The following is a 19072-nucleotide window of genomic DNA, read 5'->3' as shown; positions in this document are numbered from 1 at the left end:
CAATCGGGGGTTCAGCAGCCTGGGTGAGAGGCCATGGGTGGTTGGCCAGCCAGCCCTGCCCCAATGGAATGGGGGCACCAATCGGGGGTGGAGCTGATGGGGGGGAGGGGCTGCAGGCTGAGTGGGGTGGTGGGGGCCCATTGGGTGCAGGGCTGGCAGGGGGTAGGGGCCACAGGCATTGGCCAGCCAGCCCTACCCCTGATTGGGGTGGGGGGGTCAATCTGGGGTCCCACCGGGTTGGGGGAGGGGCTGCAGGAGGTTGGCCGGCCCCACCACCTCCACTGCCCATGGAGAGGGGCTGTGGGCTAATCAGGGTGGTGGGGGTTCATCGGGGTGTTGGGGCCCCTTTGGGGGGGGCAGCTGGAGGGAGGGGCTGCAGGATTTTGGCCGGCCTGCCCCCTATTGGAGTGGGGGGCGTGATCAGGGGTGGGGCCGACTCGGGGGAGGGGCCGTGAGAGGTTGGCCACAGTGGGCATCATAGTGACCGATTGTTATGGTGTTACGGCGTTAGGGTTGCTGACTTTTTATATATATATAGATACCTTCTTGTTTTTCATATTTTCTCTCTAGCCAATCAATGTGATTTTAAACTTTTATGGTGTTTATATAAAAATAATCCAGAAAGAGAAGAATTCTTAATGGCATGGCTATCAATACTCTTTTCTCTACCATAAGATAAATGTCTTTGTCATGTGTCCCTAATTTGGAAAAGACATTTATGTCTTTAACGAGCATAGAAAGTATTTATTCTCAGGTATGTGTATACATTCAACTAAGAAAAAAGAGCAAATGCAGATTCTATGGCAAGGGAGGAGTTTAAAACTCCTCTGTGTAGTTAGTTGCTATGATAACCAGATGGCAGAAACAGAACATCTGTGGACTCTGAATGGAAGAGTTGTATGTGGCAAAGGGCATGTAGGGACATTTAGAATCTGAGGCACTTCCTCTTGCTCCAAATCAGAAGACAAGCAAGGAAGTGAACATTTTTGTCAAAAACCAACCAACCAATATTATCTATCAGCTTTTTCCTAGGAAAGAAGGAAAAGTCATTTTTTCAGTGTGAGAATTATAAAAATAGTTTCCTAGTAAGAAAAACTTTATAATTTTCTTACTAGAGAAAACCTAGCATATATACAACATAGCTTTATTTCCATTGTGTTTAATTTGGCCTTAATACATTTTGAAAAATACTGTGCTTTGTTTAATTGGACAAAAATTGGACAAATAATAATAATAACCACATGTATGTATAAATGTGTATGTATTATTTCTCATCTCATTCCCAGGGAAGTAAAACTGAGATTAGCTTTGACTGACTTGCAAGAAAAAGTATCTTGAATTCTACCATACATTTCCTTAATTCAACTCTTCTCTTTCTTCTCTTCCTGCCCCCATAGCTTATACCTTCACCAGACATTCTTTAGTTCAATGTCCCATCCTTCTAACCTCATCCATCTGTGAGCAGTCACACTGACTGATACAGAGTTGACATTGAAAGAGCAATTCCACAACAAAGCAAATTTTTCACAATTAATTTGCCTTTTTTTCTAGAGTTTTCAAAAATAAACCAAATCAATCTATCAAAGAAATACTAACTGAAAACTCCCTTCAGTAATGAAAAGAGAGTAAAACTCAAAAATATGTGTGCCAGTTTTACAAATAATATACATTTATATTCATGCATTGTTTTCATTAGCTCATGAGCAAGAGTGAACATTGGTGGAAAAGCAAAAGAGTTGCAAAGCATCTGGCTTTAGTTTTCCTGAATAACAAGTCACAATGGTGTACGATGTAACTGGTCTCAGAGCTGCATAAACTAACTCGCGTTACATATTGTCAAGGTGCAAAGATACAAGGGAAACCAAAATATTTACAGCATTTCAAATGATTCTGTGAGAGTTGATGTAATAAATCAGAAAGGGAAAAATTAAATATACAATAAAATAACCTTCCATGGTTAAATATGAATTAGTATTATTGTAAATGATATGAGAATAAACATCCATATTTTATAAGTATGTGGCTCTTTTGGCATTTTGTATAAAAGAAATCTAGTGCAATTGATTATGCCAGTGATACAACAGATTTGAATAGAATGTTATTCTAATGAATAGTATTCTTTTAAGAATCTCAGGTTTTTGGTTCGACAACTAAAGCTGATGTGCAACTCCTCAACTGCATAGTCAATGTAGAGCAGCATAAATTTCCTGTGGCACAGATCCATAATCTCAGCAAGAAACAAGGGACATTCTTATGAACGTGTAAACTGAAGGGACCTGGATTTCTGGCAACAAAGGCAACAACTTTAGTCATTTCTTACTAGTATCTCAACTCAAGTTAAGGTTCCAATGTCAGATTAGCATGTGAGCAAACACCGCACATGTCTGGCTTGTGAGCATTTACATGGAAATCTGTCTCTGGAAACCTCACCATCGCCCTTTTGGATTATGCTATAGCTGGTGGAAGGTAGAGGTCTCCAAACACACAATTCCCTGAGGCTTCTTCTGAGAATTAGATCCTGGCTTCCTACAGTGCCAACCTAGTCATTTTTAATGTCCCGAGTCACCTTTTTCTTTTCCCTGGATGTTTGGATATTCTAAATCCAAGAGATGGCTGTGATGCATTTCCAAGTATCATATTAGACACATGTTTTGGCAGGAATGCTTTCCTCCTAGCTCCCACCTAGACTTGGAAGTTGCTATCATTCCCACTGATGGCATTGCCCCCACTTGGCAATAGGTATCTACTAAGGCCATTCATGGTGAACAGGGTGACCACTTTTTCTTCGCTGTTGTTGCAAATGCTCTAGCTCAGCTTCATACATCATTTCTTGGACTAAGTACTTTTCCCGTCGTATTCGGTCATAAAGGTTCTTCGGTACATCTGGAATCAGGTATGCAATGAATGACTTGATTCCAAACACAAGGTGCTGTAAATTTAAGAAGGAAAAGTACACTTTTCAAAGATTCTGAAATGCCAACTATAAATCAGAAAAATCATGAGCAATGCTGCATTTGCCTTAAAATCAAGCATCAAAACTCAGTATGTATCATCTAGAATATTAATATTTTAAAAATTACATTGGGAATACTACTGTTGCCTTATATCCCATAGGTATTAGAAGGAAACCAAATTATTTTATCTTTTCACTGCCACATGTTGATATCACCTTTTAAACATCGAATGAATCTTAAATTCTTTTATATAAAATCTTTATATACCATGCAATTCTATTATGACATGCATTGTCATACACAGATGAGAAAGATCACATCAGGGAAAAATCATGTCCCATGGATGATAATCCACAGCCTACACACTGAGAGAATACAGTCTGCCTGCGATGCTGGGATTAGACTCAAAGTCTAGCATGTGCATTTTTCAGAGCTTTTACTCTACTAAGTTCTATATCGTTATAACAGCTTTAAAATTTTTATGTCTGTTGCACAATCATTCTATGATAAAGATATTTTAAAATGTAGATTGCAAAAGTATAATATATAAAAATCAGGAGCAAAAATCAAAAGGTAATATGCTGTGGTTAAAAGTACAGATGCTACACCAGCTGGTTTTGCTCAGTGGGTAGAACATCAGCCTATGGCCTGAAGGGTCCCAGGTTTGATGCTGGTCAAGGGCACATGCCAGGTTGTGGGCTCGCTCCCCAACAGGAATTATGTAGAAGGCACCCTCTCCCTTCCTCTCTCTGAAATCAATTCTATATAATAAAAGCCTAGGTGGCGTCACGCCCTCCCGCAACATCGTCACAAGGTGGCCACCACAAGATGGCTGTCACAAGATGGCCTACAGAGGAGGACAGTTTGGGGGGACCAGGTCTGTAGGGGAGGGCAGTTGGGGGTGATCAAACAGGCGGGGGAGGGCAGTTGGGGGCAATTGGGCCGGCAGTGGAGGGCAGTTGGGGGCCATTGGGCTAGTAGGGGAGGGCAGTTGGGGGCGATCGGGCTGGCAAGGGAGCAGTTAGGCATCAATCAGGCTGGCAGTGGAGTGGTTAGGGGGGTTATCAGGCTGGTAGGCTGGCGAGTGGTTTGGAGACAGCAGTTCGTATTGTGAGAGGGATATCCAACTGCCGGTTTAGGCCTGATCCCTAAACCAGCAGTTGGATATCCCCCAAGGGGTCCCAGATTGGAGAGGGTGCAGGCTGTGTTGAAGGACACCCACTCCCCATGCACTAATTTCATGTACTGGGCTTCTATCTATTTTTTAAAAAAGAAAAATTTTATTTGGGGTTCAAGTCAAGAACCCTGTAAAACAAAAGTACAGATGCTGAATAAGACTGCCTCTGTCTGAACCCTACTCTGACACAGCTGTGCAACTTTCTGAACATCACCTATTCTCTGTGTATCACTTCTAAAGCAGTGATAATAACAGCATCTCTTAAAGGTTTGCATAAGGATTAAGTGAGCATAAGCACTACTTAAATATAACATACTAGAGGCCCAGTGTGCAAAATCGTGCAAGCCCCAGACCCCTTGCACTGCGGGACCCCAGACTCCCTCCCATCGCCACTGTGAGACCCTGGACTCCCTCCTGCTGCTGCAGGACCCAGAACTCCCTCCCACTGCCACCATGGGACCCCAGATTCCCTCCCACTGCCCCCGTGGGACCCCGGAGTACTGCCTGCCGTGGCCACTGCAGGACCCATCAATGCACCTCCTGGTGAGTCTTGTTTTTGGTCATTACAGTGTTACGGTCACAGGCCTTTTATCGTATAGACTAGAGGTCTGGTGCACAAAATACATGCACTCAGGGGAATCCCTCAGCCTGGCCTGTGCCCTCTCACAGTCTGGGAGCCCTTGGGGGATGTCTAACTGATGGCTTAGGCCTGCTCCCTGCGGGAAGGGGCCTAAGCTGGCAGTTGGACATCCTTAGTGCTGCCACAGAGGCGGGAGAGGCTCCCGCCACTGCCGCTGTGCTTGCCAGCGGTGAGCCTGGCTTCTGGTTGAGCGGTGCTCTCCCTGTGGGAGTGCACTGACCACCAGGGGGCAGCTCCTGTGTTGAGCGTCTGCCCTTTTGTGGTCAGCAAGCGTCATGGTGACCGGTCGTTCTGCTGTTCAGTCAATTTGCATATTAGCCTTTTATTATATAGGACTAGAGGACCAGTGCACAAAAATTTGTGCACTCAGGGGGGTCCCTCAGCCAGGCCTGCGCCCATTCACAGTCCAGGACCCCTTGGGGGATGTCTACCTGTCGACTTAGGCCCACTCCCCGGGGGATCAGGTCTAAGCTTGCAGTCAGACATCTTTCTGGCAGCCAGGGAGCCCTCGGGGGATGTCCAACTAAAGGCTTAGGCCCCCAAGGGATTGGGTCAAAACCATTAGTTGGACATTCTTAGTGCTGCCACAGAGGTGGGAGAGGCTCCTGCCACCACCACTGTGCTGGCCAGCCATGAGCCAGCTTCTGGCTGAGTGGAACTCCCCATATGGAAGTGCACTGACTACTAGGGGGCAGCTCCTGCATTGAGTGTCTTCCCCCTGGTGGCCAGTGTGCATCATAGCAACTGGTCATTCTGCCGTTCAGTCAATATGCATATTAGCCTTTTATTATTATTACTAGAGGCCCGGTGCACAAAAATTTGTGCACTCGAGGGGGAAGGGGGGGGTCCCTCAGCCCGGCCTGTGCCCTCTCGCAGTCTGGTACCCCTCGGGAGATAACGACCTGCTGGCTTAGGCCTGCTCCCAGGTGGCAAAGGGCAGGCCCAATCCCTAGGTGCAGCCCCTGGTCGGGCTCAGAGCAGGGCTGATTGGGGAGTTGGTGCACCACCCCCTGTCATGCACAGAGCAGGGCGGATCGGGAGGTTGCGATGCTACCCTCAGTCACGCTCACAGTAGGGCTGATTGGGTGTTGGGGCACCGCCCCCTGTCACACTCAAGGCAGGGTCAATGGGGAGGTTGCGGCGCCACCCCCTGTCACGCACAGAGCAGGGCCAATCAGGGGATTGGGGTGCTGCCCCGTCACGCACAGAGCAGGGCCCATCAGAGGGGTTAAGGCTCCGTATCCTGTCACGCACAGAGCAGGGCCCATCAGGGGTGTTGGGGCTCTGTACCCTGTCATGCACAGAGCAGGGTCAATCAGGGGGTTGGCGAGCTCCCTCCTGTCATGCACAGAGCAGGGCCCATCAGGGGGTTGGGGAGCTCCCCCATCACACACAGAGCAGGGCCGATCAGGGGGTTGAGGAGCTCCCCCCTGTCACTCACAGAGTAGGGCCGATAGGGGAGTTGGGGCACCGACCCGTCACCCACAGAGCAGGGCCGATCAGGGGGTTGGGGTGCCGCCACTGTTACACTCAGGGCAGGGCCAAAGGGAAGGTTATGGCCCCGCCCCCTGTCACACACAGAGCCACAGGGTGATCAGGGGGTTTGGGCGCTGCCCCCTGTCACACTGATCCTGGTGCTGGGAGGCATATTACTCTTTTACGATATAGGATAGAGGCTTGGTGCATGGGTGGGGGCTGGCTGATTTGCCCTGAAGGGTGTCCTGGATCAGGGAGGGGTCCCTACTGGGGTGCCTGGCCAGCCTGGGTGAGGGGATGATGGCTGTTTGCAGCTGGTCACACATCCTTCAGGGTGGGGGTCCCCACTGGGGTGCCTGGCCAGTCTGAGTGAGGGGCTGAGCGCTGTTTTCAGGCTGGGGGGTGACTGAAGCTCCCAACTGCTCCTTTTTTTCTTTTTTTTTTTATTCTGGGCCAGCTTTAGCTCTGGCTCCAGCTCTGAGGTCTCTGGTGCTGAAAGCAGGTATCTGGTTTGTTTGGGTTCTATAACTGAAACACTGTATCAACTCCAGCTCTGAGATCCCGGCTGGCTGAACGTGGATTTCTGGGGTTTTGTTTAGCTTCTATATTTGTTAGAATGTTTCAAACTGCAAGCTCAGAGGCCGGCAAGGCAGGCGGGGAACATTGGAGTCCTCCTAAACTGAAGCAAGCAAGCTTCATGTTCGGTTCAAGCTGCCTGGCTGCTGGCCACCATCTTGGCTGGCAATTAATTTGCATATCGCCCTGATTAGCCAATGGGAAGGGTAGCGGATGTACGCTAATTACCATGTTTCTCTTTTATTAGATAGGATATAGGATGTTCCTATTAGCCCCCTTTCGCCCCCTCTACCCAGCTCTTGCCCCCACTTCTCTCTGGCCATCACCATACTGTTGTCTGTGTCCATGGGTTGTGCATATATTTTCTTTGGCTAATTCCTTCTTTAAATTCACTTCTTTAAATTTTTATTTTCAGATAAGTGCTTATAACTGCACTATTATATATTTTCTACTATATCATTTAGAATTAAGATATCTTTTAATTGAACCCTTGTAAATTTTAGCACAATTTAATAAATTATGCTAGAAACAATTAGATTTTTCATGTAATGCATACACATTTCAATTAATATCTTATTAATTTTTTAATATTTTAATTTGAAATAATCTCATACATGTAAATAAAAACTATAAAATACTACAGCATATTATATGTACCCTTCACCCAATTTCTTAGGTGTTAATAATTTAAACATAACCATTATAGAACTAACAAAATTTGGAATATATTTTTCTTATAATCTCTTTAATGTTACTTAATCCATTTACTTTGTTTTTGTTAATCTTCACCCAAGGATATTTTTCCATTGAATTTTAGAGAGAGTGAAGGGAAACTGAGAGACACATTGATTTGTTGCCTCCTGCCCATGCTTTTATAGGGACTGGGGATCAAGCCAGCAACTGAGGTACATGCCCTTGACTGGAATCGAACTTGGGACTCTTCAGTCCATGGGCTAATGCTCTATCCACTAGCAAAACAGGCTGCAGCTTAATTCATTTACTTTTAATCTATATGTGTCTTTATATTTAAAGTGGTTTTGTTTTTGATTCACCCTCATAATCTGTCTGTTAATTGGTGCATTTATGCCACTGACTTTCAGAGTGCTTACTGATAGAGTTACTACCATATCAGGCGGCTGCTGGGGCTTCTGGGGCGGTCATGCCTTGCCGCTCCAGGACCCGCTGATGGGGTCGCGGGTGGCCGGCCGGCCCTGGATGGTGGCGCGCTGGCGGTTGGCGCTGTCTTGCCCTGCCTGCAATACGCAAATTAGCTGCCATCTTTGTTGGCGGGCCATTTGCATATCACGCTGATTAGCCAATGGGAGGTGTAGTGAAGGTATGGTCAATTACCATGATTGTCTGTTATTAGATAGGATTATTATTATAAATACATCCTCTTTTTTTCCCATGAAGAAAAGAAGATCTTTTAGTTTCTCAGGAAAGAAAAAAAATCTAATATTTATAGAGTTATCTCGATCTATGGAAAAGAACTTCTTTTCCTAAAGGACTTTGTGGGAAGGAAGAAATCAAGGCACTTTTAACTGAGTTGCTATATGTGTCCCAGGAAACTGCATTGCACAGTGGGTCATAGTAAGCAGGGTATATTTTCCCATAGAAAAGCAGGTCACCACTATTATTTTCTCTCTCTGATTTTGGCCATAGGAAACATACTCATGCAAAATTTGTCCACTGTATTAATCCAGTTGCTGTTTTATACTGAAAAAAAAAAACAATAATTCCGTAGCTTCTCTAAAATTTCTTCATGGGACTACAATTTAATATTATTGCCTGATTCTGATAATAAAAATATATGCACTTTTAATAAAAGTGTTTTCAGGAATAACTGACTGAATTATGCGATGTCCCTTATACAACTATACAGGACCAACTATAATTAGAGTTGGTTGTCCAGAAAATAAGTTTTTTCCATACTAATGAATAGATATGAATTATTTTATCAGATGATGAAAACCAACCTTTTCTTTTTTAAATTTTGTTGCTAGGAGGCTCAAAACCATGTTTTCAGTTAAACTATGAGTAGCTTATTTTATCCTAGTTTTCTGGTACAAAAACCCTCTAATCCAACTTCTTACATTATTGTGCTCTTGCTGTTTTGTGCTTGTTAACAGTGTTTTCATTTTATCTGAGCCTTTCACTAAAACATACTCAACTCCCTTTTCGGAAGTCAGTGAGGAACTTACTTCAAAGAGGCAACTAATATATCAGTTGGAAAAGTGTCTACGTATAGTTATTTCACCAGTTTGTGACTAACCTCAAACACGATAATGAAGGCCAACCGAGCAGCGAGGATGTGCCAGTACTGTAAGGTGAACTCATAAGGTTTGGAACTCCAAGGGGGACCTCTGTAGTCTCGGTACCTAAAATCCACAAAAACAAAAACACTTTGAAGAACAGAGATCAAAGTGTGGAGGTCCCAAATGTTCTCGGTTTGCCAAAACTCCAAAATGACAGTTTAAATGAGCTCATCAACATGTAGAGGGAAGAGATGGAATAGTGAAAGCAAGAAGAAAAGTAACTATGATTTATAAGGCAGTACCTGCAATAACCAGATTTTCCCAGGCCAAGCTCACTCAGGTCAAAGAAGGATAGGCTATTGTTGACATATCCCTTTAAACAACTGGGAGAAAAGGAAAGCATCCTGTGATTCAGAGATTCATAAACTTCTAGTCCAATTTCTTAATTACAAATGACAGGATTTAATAGCTATCATCATTCCTTTCATTCTAATTAGAAATTCCTAGTGCCTCAGCTCTGATTCTATTCCTTAATTCGCATCTATAATAATAAAAGCGTAATATGCTAATTAGACTGGACAGCAAAACAACCATCTGGACGACCTTCCACACAACCTTCTGGACGAAGCGAGGGTTGCCACGGCTGAGGCAGCTGCCACAGCTGGGAGGACTGAGCACCTTGCACGAATTTCGTGCATCAGGCCTCTAGTCCTATATAATAAAATGCTAATATGCAAATCGACCAAATGTCAGAACTGCTGGTTGCTATGAGGTGCACTGACCACCAGGGGACAGACATTCAATGTAGGAGCTGCCCTCTGGTGGTCAGTGCGCTACCACAGGGGGGAGCGCTGCTCAGCCAGAAGCTGGACTCACCCCTGGTGAGAACAGTGGTGGTGGCAGGAGCCTCTCTCGCCTTCATGGCAGTGCTAAGGACCCCTCCAGGGATGTCCCCAGAGAGCAGGCCTAAGCTGGCAGACAGACATCCCCCGAGGAACCCCAGACTGTGAGAGGGTGCAGGCTGGGCTGAGCAACACCACCCCCCAAGTGCACAAATGTTGTATGCCAGGCCTCTAGTTACATCTATAACTAATGAGACAGACTAATTTTCCCACCAATAGTTTCTAACTTACACTTTCATTTGGCTTATATTTAGTTAGTGTTTACTATGCACTAGGCATTGTGGTAATTACTTCTTATGTATTAAAACTTTATAAATATGTTTTATAAATATGCATGTAATACTATTTGGTTAATTATAATTAAGCAGCCAATCAATAAATATGTCTACTTGTGATTTATTTATTAACTCATTTAATACATATTTATTAAAAACCTCATTTTGTTAGAAAAATTCTACATGCTTGGTATTCAACAGTGAACAAACAGGGAAAAAGCCCTATCCAGGCAATTAGATATTAAATTGAGGTCAGGGTTTTTAAATAACCTGAGGATATATATAGTCTTAATCTCCATCATGTAAATTAAAGAACTAAGGTTTACAGAGACTAAATAACTTTATCTAGGTCTGTAATTCTTTAAAAATTTTTGGTCCCAGGTATCCTTTATATTTTTTAAACATAAAATCTCAAAAGACCATTTTTCTTATGGATATATCTACTGACTTGAGGCCCGGTGCACAAAATTTATGCAATGGGTGAGGCAGGGACCCCTCAGCCCGGCCTGCACCCTCTCACAATCCGGGACCTCTTGGGGGATGTCCAACTGCCCATTTAGGCCCAATCCCACAGCGGGATTGTGCCTAAACCGGCAGTTGGACATCACTCTTGCAATCTGGGACCGCTGGCTCCTAATTGCTCGCCTGCCTGCTTGCCTAATCACCCCTAACCACTTGCCTGTCTGATCACTTCTAACTGCTCACCTGCCTGCCTAATCACCCCTAACCACTCTGCCTGCCTGATCGCCCCTAATCACTCACCTGCCTGCCTGATTGCCCCTAACCACTCTGCCTGCCTGCCTGATCCCCCCTAACTGCCTCTGCCTCAGCCCCAGCCGCTGCAGCTTCATCCAGTAGGACATCAGGAATGACGTCTGGAATGACATCCAGAAGGTCGTTCAGCTGTCCAGTCTAATTAACAATTATGCTTTTATTAGTATAGATATTTAACACATTAGAAATAAAAACTGAGAAATTTAGAAATATGTCTCTAATAATTAACTTAAAATAGCTATCAACTCTATTGTAAGTTAATAGAAATAACACATTTTTAAGAAAAAATAAATATATTTTCAAAGAGGAAAAATGTAGTGAAAAAAAAGATAGTTTTACATGTTTGCAAATTTCTTTAATGCCTATCTTAATAAAACAGCTAGACTTTCATATTTGTTTCTGCAGTTAATCTGTTGCAGTATGGTTTGTGAGTTGAAGAGTAAATAGAGAATCTGTCTTCAAAAATATAAATGGTTGGGAAAAGGAGGACTATTTTAATCATATTTCAAATAATTTTCAACATTTTTCTTTGATATTAAACCAACACTCTACATCTGGTCATTTCTTATAATTTAGTTACAGTGTAGAATCTAAACATATCAATAAAATTTCCATATGTCATTTATATTAAGATCCATAGTTCTATATTAAACATTTAATTAATTTCTTACCCATAAATGATATTGTAACATCCAATATGGGTCATTTGGAAAAATTCATTCCCTCAATTATATAGATCTTCCAAATGTTGATATACTCTTACTATAGTTAATGAAACATCACAAATATTAATACTACCATTGATTTTTATTAGAAAAAATCTGACTTCCAGGAAGCTTTCAAAATCACAGTAGTAGATAAAAATTATTCAAAATTCTAATTTTCACTTCAAAGTCTGAACTTTATTAATGGTAACAACTACTCTCAATTATTTTCCTTAAAATGATAAGACAGTTTTGTGCATTTATAAAAGAATGTCTGCTAAATACCCAAGTCTGAGTAATCATAGTTTGGCTATCCTTATTTCATACTAAAAAAAAAATTGTTGAGTTTGCAGCTCCAACAAGCACAGGGTGTTTTTCTTTGAGGTGACAATCCCACTTTGATACGTAACAGAAGTGCTTTATGCATATTTTGCATTTTGTCATATAGAATATTGAAAAGATATTTATTCCAGAGTAGAGATTTGATAAAATTAATAGTTATTACATTTTCATCAAAGACTTTCTAAAATTTCTCACTGGCACTTTTAAAATGGTGACTTTATAGCCATGAGAAATATAATCATTACCAGTACTCCTTGGTGCCGCTGCTTTGAGTTAGAAAAACGTATCCCCATTGCTCTTACATAACCAGTGAAAATGTTAATATAGTGAGAAAAAGGAAGTTATGTCTTAGTATCATTATAAAATAGCATTGGCCTCATGGAACCTGAAAGAGATCTGCAGAGCCCACATTGAGAACCTCTGTCCCAGGGTAACAGTTGTTAGAACCCAGGTTCAAATGCACATCTGTCTTATTCCAAACCTGGAATTTTTAATTATAAGGCACACTGGCTTCACTCCCTTACCTATCTTAGACCTCATAATTTATCATTTCTATTGTTTTCAGGACAATATCCTCCTCTTCATTGCCCTTTTAGCCTTTGTCATTTTGTCCTGAAAATTTACAATCTGAATGAATTTACTCCAATTTAACTGCTAAGCATAGCTGGGAAAAATTAAACAACAGGATTGCTCTAAGTATATGTAGTTTCAACTTCACATAAGCTCTCCACATCTCTTGAAACTATTCTACATCCTTAGTAACAATCAAGATGAAGAAAGGGTCAGGTGCTATCTACCTGAAAGGCAGGTCCTGAAAGTTCCCAACCAATCACATTTTCTTTTGCCTCTAGGTGGCAGTAAAGACACCAGCAAATGATGCTTCTAAGAGCTGTTAAACATGTTGTCCACACATTTTAAAACCTTAAAATCTGCTTCTAAAGCATTTTGAATTAATAATAAAAAAAATATTTTTTGTTTTTCACTATTAATAGTACAACCACTTTATATTTATATAGTGCTTTACAGTACATAAAATGTTATCTCAGACATCATTTCTTAATCATAGGTCCAGGTTGATGAATAAAAGGTAAAGTTAGAACTTGAACCAAGGGTGTTAGACTTCAAGTTAAAATCCCTTGAAAAGGCTCTGAAATATAAAATAAAATTTCATGCCTTTATTACCTTTCTTTGAAAAACTGAACTGTTTATGTTCAGTAAGGCACTGCAGGGTTGTGAGAAAACGTCATCAGCAGATATAAGGGCTGATTTTGCGCTAAATCAGGGCTCAGCCTATTGGGGCATATGCCCTGCAACTAGATAAGACACATGCCTCAAACCACTCCTGAAGGCAGAAGAAGAAATAGCGTCTCCTATCACTACTTTGTCTCCTATCACGATTCCCACACCTAAGGCTAATCTCCTCCTAAAACTCAGTCTCTTATTTTTCCCTAATACCTGCATTCAAGGAGGAAAGAGCTGAACACCCTATAGCCCCTGAAGCACTGGTTCTAAACTGGTTGACTTTGTCCCCCAGGGGACATCTAGCAATGTCTGTTCACATTTTTGATTGTCACAACTTGGGGAGCAGGGAGGTTGCTACTGTTAACTACTGGGTTAGGGCCAAGGCTGCTGCTAAACATCCCATGATACACAGGACAGCTCTCTGTAAATTACTTTTGAAAAATCTCTAGTCATAGAGCTGACGTTCCTTCAGATTCTGTATGTATGTCCCCACCAACTAGCTTTATTCCCTTCAGCAATTTCATGAACCAGAGTGGGTCACAATTTCCCCATCCACACAGTCGAACATTGCACTGGATGATTTATAAGGTCTCTTCCAGTTCTAAATTTGACTTCTAAATACACTCTAACACTTTAAAGCAATATTTTGATGTGTGATACATTTACAAGTGAAAAACACAGAGATGCTAAAGTTATGTGCTGTAAAAGAGTTGTTCTTTTTATCCCACTTGATTTCATCTAATAAACACATTATAACTGCAATGGTCAGAAACATTGCCCTTAATGGTCACAGAACAAAACTTCCCAATAAGTTCCCATTTTAATTGCGAACATAAAATATATTAGAAGAATGCGTAAGTTTCAATCTTACTTTTCACCATATTCAAAATGACCTGCACAGGGGCCATATTTGTATTCATAGACAAAACGTGGGATGTAATCAGATGTGATAGCAATTACAAATGCATTGGTGATCACAGCCAGTATACCAATTCCTTCAAGAATTCCATACCAGATACCTAGTAGGAGAAAGATTAAAGATAGTGAATAAAGTAAAATAAAAATAAAAATCTTTGAAAAGAGTGTTTTATTTATGTTGGAATCAGAGCTCAATCTATTATTTAATTTCTGGGTATAGTATTTCACTGCAGATTAAACAACTATTGAATGCTTTGCCACAGAGGGAAGGTAGACTCCCATCTTGAAAGATTTAAAATTAAAATATCATTAGGAATTGGATCTTGCCTATAAAATGAGGCATGACAGTTGCTTCAAAGCCTAATTAGAACTTACTGAAGTAATACTAATAAACAAAAATCTTCAAGTTCTACATCATTAGGTAAAGTAGGAAATATATGTATTCACTATGGGTTTTGCCTTTACCTATGTCAGTTGCTCTGGCCGGCAGAGGCCTCCGCCACTGGGTGACAAATTTGTATGCATCCAGCCTGATTTCAATGATGTTGTTTAACAAAGCCAAAAGAGGGGCCAGAGGAAAAGCCGCAACAAATATGGTGGTAAAACCAAATTGCAAAACTGTAAAGGGAGAACATTAGAAAATTAGTAATGTAGTGTCATTTATTGAATTCCTTCATTGTGCAATATTAAGTGATTTACATAAATTGCCCTTAACCTTTTCAATATCTCTACAAGATAAATATGTTTACACCACTTTAGAGTTGAGAAAACTAAACCTCATATGCGTTCAGTAAACTTGATAAAGGGTAGATAGCTAAAAAATGTTAAAACCTGCATTAAAATTCAGACCTCAGTAGACTGGAAGTCTATGTTCTTTTCACCTTTATACCATGCAGCATGAAGAAGGAGTAAAGACAAAAGAAGCAGAAATCAAAGAGGCCTTGAAAAATGCTTAGCTCTAGAAGGGACCCAAAAGACCTAATCTTGCCCTCTCTTTGTATAGATGAGAAAACTGAAGGGCAGAAAAAAAGTAAATGCTCCTTTAAACTATGTGCTCAAAAGCTAGGTGATTTACTATGAATCTTCATTTTTGTTAAATATTATGGCTGGCAAATGTTACGAGGACAACATGTGGTAGACTTCCAAGGGCACTACTTTCATATCTTCTCTAGCTCTGTTGAGATAAAGTTGCAGATGTCCTTTAGAATGCTGGGTTAGAAAGGAGAGATGGCTTTCTCTCTTGAAAAAGCCTGCATGAAATAGAAAACTAGTATCAGAAGGTCAAATAGCTCTGCAGAAGGTTCTCTCCTTACCCATTTCTAAGTATTCATCCATTAGTCCGTGAATATTCATGGGCTGCAGATTCCAATCATTTTCCCACTGAGGTATAGAAGCATCTTGTATTCCCCGCCTGATTTTATGTCGTGACCACCAGTTCTGGATCAACCTACACCACAGAGCAGACAAAGGACTTTTGAGCTCTTTTTTAAGTATTTGGTGAGCAATTTATAGTATACTAGAGGCCTGGTGCATGAAATTCTTGCATGGGTGGGGTCCCTAGGCCTGGTGGGCAATCAGGGCTGATTAGGGCCAGGCTGATAGGGGCCTGAAGGCCCTGGCTGGGTTGGAAGAGGAGGTGATGGTCGCTGGACTGGGTGTAGAAGGAACAGATGCCAGATGCTGATGTTGCCCTTGGCGACCTGCCACCCCCTTCCCTTGGTGCTGCACTACCACTGGGTCCTGCTGGCCGGGGGAGGGATAGGGGAAAGGGCTGGCGAGGTTTTGATCCCCAATTTGGAACATGCAGGAGGCAGCCATTCAATGATTCTCTATCATTGATGTTTCTATTTCCCTCTCAAAAATCAATCAAATATATATTTTTAAAATGCAGTATTTTTAGAGGAAGAAAGGTAGGGCAAGGGAGCTATGACAGGGGGGCATTTGAGATCTTGCTCACATTTCAGATAGGATAACATAAGGTGGTCCTCAGGGGGTGACAGGTGAGGAGTGGCAGTGGGTGGAGCAGGGCACTGCGGGCTGAGGAATGGGCTGCAATGACGGGAATGCCTGTGACAGTGATACTGAGCGTGTGCTGGGGCCATTGCTGGGATTATTCATCCCTAAGAGGTTTTGATCCTGGACGGTTGGAGAAACACGGAGATCAGTGGGTCTTTCTTAGCTTAGATACAGTGGTTCTCAACCTTCCTAATGCCGCGACCCTTTAGTACAGTTCCTCATGTTGTGGTGACCCCCAACCATAAAATTATTTTCGTTGCTACTTCATAACTGTAATTTTGCTACTGTTACAAATCGTAATGTAAATATCTGATATGCAGGATGTATTTAGGCGACCCCTGTGAAAGGGTCGCTCAACCCCCAAAGGGGTCGCGACCCACAGGTTGAGAACCGCTGGCCTAGAAGGTGAGGCCAGCGGCAGGAGTGGGCAGCCCTGCTTCGTCACAAATGTAAACACACAGTGTAACTGCACATGGACGTCAGTCAGCAGCCAAATCAATGCCCAGCCAGCCCTGGTGGCTGTGTCCTGCCACTCTCTGGCTGTGCTGCAGAGCTATTGGCTGGGAAGGCTGAAGTCACACCCCCAAGCGCACATAGTATATGAAGGGGAGGGCAGGAAGCCAGAAGCTAGAAGTCAGAGTTGAGGAGGTCCAGCAGCGCTTCCTCTGCCATGGAGATGGAGGGGGAGCAGCTGTCAGTGAGACTGGCTTTAGAGTCTTTAGAGTCAGAGGGGCTATGCTTCCTGCACGTCACCGGTGAGTCCCCGTGAGCCTGTGGTGCACCAGCTGGGCCTGGCGGGGCCTGGGGAGGCCTTTCCCTCCAGGCAGGCTGTGTAGGCTGCTTTTTTTCAATTTATTTATTTTTATTGGAAAGCAAGCTCTGCGCTTGCAGTTCCTGGGTTCCCTGGGCCATAGCATGTGCCTCCAGGCCTCACTGTGCCCCCTCCCCCTCTTTCTGTGTTGAGCATCTGGCCCCTGGTGGTCAGTGTGAATCATAGTGACTGGTCAACTGGCCAACTGGTTGTTCTGGACATTCCGCCATAATGGTCACTGGGTTTTTATTATATAGATTAGAATCAATTACCCTGAGACTACACTAAACATTCCTGGGAACTGAAGATATTTGTATGGTCTCATCTTTCAAGTTTAGCATGAGAGAATAGGCCTCAGCCTTCCAGAACTCTCCTAGATCCTATAAACATCTACATATTTAGCTACACTTACATGCTTCCTGATATTGATTAGACAAACATTTGTTTATATGACTGCTTCCCACACCTTATCTATATAAATACTTAGAATCCTATGTTGCCTGTTGTGATTGCATCTGAGCCCTTCATTTCTCATAACCCCAAATCTTCTGGGCTATGGTTTCTGAACATGAGTAAAAGCATGTTCCACATAAAAAAAAATAATGAGACCTACAGAGAGTTTCAAGAGATGCAGTTTCCATTCCCTATCCTTCAATCATTACATGGTGAGTTTTAGCAAGTCACTTCACTTCTCTGAGTTTATAAAGTGAAGGGTTTGGGCATTAGTGATTAACGTTCTGTTACTATAGTGAATGATAATTTACAGGCAATTGGTGTGTGTGTCTGAATTCATTTCTCAGATTTGTAAAGGGGGTGTCAGCCAAACACCCCCTCCCTCCCCCCCCCCCAGCCAGCCATGCCCCTGATCAGCCTCCCCCACCACGATAGGCCCGCAGCTCCTCCCCCTAGCCGGCCCACCCCTAATCGCATCCCGTCACCCCCAAAGGGGGCGGGGCTGGCCAGCCAACCTCCTGCAGTCCCTCTTCCCAGCTGGCCATGCCCCCAATGGACCCCCACCACGCTAATGGGCCCACAGCCCCATCCCTGATCGGCACCCCACCTCAATAGGGGGCAGGGCTGGCTGGCCAACCTCCTGCAGCTCCTCCCTGTGGCTGGTCATGCCCCTGATGGGCCCCCACCACCCTAATTGGTCTGCAGCCCTCCCCCTGGCCATCCCTGCCCCTTGATGGCCACTCAACCTCAATAGGGGGTGGAGCTGGCTGGCCAACCTCCTGCGGCCCCTCCGCAGCCAGCCACACCCCTGATGGGCCCCCTCCACCCCAACAGGGGGCGGGGCTGCTGTCCAATCTCCTGAAGCCCCTCCCCCCACCTGGTCCCACCCCTGATCAGCTCCCCCACGCTGATCAGGGGCAGGGCCAGCTGGCCAACCACCCATGGCTCCTCCCCCAGGCCACTGGCCCCTGATCAGCACCCCTCATCCATCCCATTCGGGCTGCCCATAACTCCTTCCCCTAGCCCACACTGCCCTGATTGGGGCCCTGATCCAGCCCTGATCCAGACAGGCCGGCCAGCCAACCTCCTGCCATCTCCTCCTCCTGACAGGCCCAGCCCCAATCTGCCCTGATTGGGGCCAGGCCAGCCAGACCCCACCCGTGCATGAATTCGTGCACTGGGCCTCTAGTTTTACAAATAAAAATAATAACATTTTAGTAAGGTCAAATAAATTATGTCTTTAGCAAGGGACAAAGAAGGAATTGGAAGAAGGTCTCGGTAATTTCATACACCATGCTCTAGGACTGCTTGGAATTTAATACAATACTTTATGCTTGATTTCAGGGATAATATCATCTCTCCAGCCCCAAGGTCTCTGCTGAGAAATGTCCTGATGCCATTTGTGGGCCATCAGGGAGAAAGAATCATGGTATAATTTGATGTTTAATCTCAAACTATTTTTATAACATCTATCAGCTAATCAGTTCTTCCCTCATCGTGAGGAAATTCCTCAGAATAGTCTTATTTCTAATCTTGATTTCCCCAAAGCTTACATAC

At 43.5% G+C, this 19072-nt stretch overlaps 1 protein-coding gene across 2 annotated transcripts in view; it reads right to left on the bottom strand.

Moving 5' to 3' along the window:
• Nucleotides 1-234: 234 nt before the first annotated feature.
• Nucleotides 235-19072, bottom strand: part of ANO3 (anoctamin 3) — a 154257-nt gene continuing 135419 nt past the window's right edge. For both annotated transcript variants that reach the window (XM_036325673.1, XM_036325674.1), the window contains 6 exons: nt 15549-15682; nt 14701-14853; nt 14189-14336; nt 9381-9461; nt 9096-9201; nt 235-2929 (listed from right to left, as the gene is read on the bottom strand). In XM_036325673.1, coding sequence (XP_036181566.1) covers nt 2747-2929; nt 9096-9201; nt 9381-9461; nt 14189-14336; nt 14701-14853; nt 15549-15682 — 805 coding nt within the window. In that variant the 3' untranslated portion in view covers nt 235-2746. The remainder of the gene's footprint in view (nt 2930-9095; nt 9202-9380; nt 9462-14188; nt 14337-14700; nt 14854-15548; nt 15683-19072) is intronic.

This window comes from Myotis myotis, unplaced genomic scaffold (genome assembly GCF_014108235.1).
Source record: "Myotis myotis isolate mMyoMyo1 unplaced genomic scaffold, mMyoMyo1.p scaffold_m19_p_10, whole genome shotgun sequence".
NCBI classification, from domain to species: Eukaryota; Metazoa; Chordata; class Mammalia; order Chiroptera; family Vespertilionidae; genus Myotis; species Myotis myotis.
Note: the sequence above shows the minus strand (reverse complement) of the source record. Positions and strands in the feature narration are given on the sequence as shown.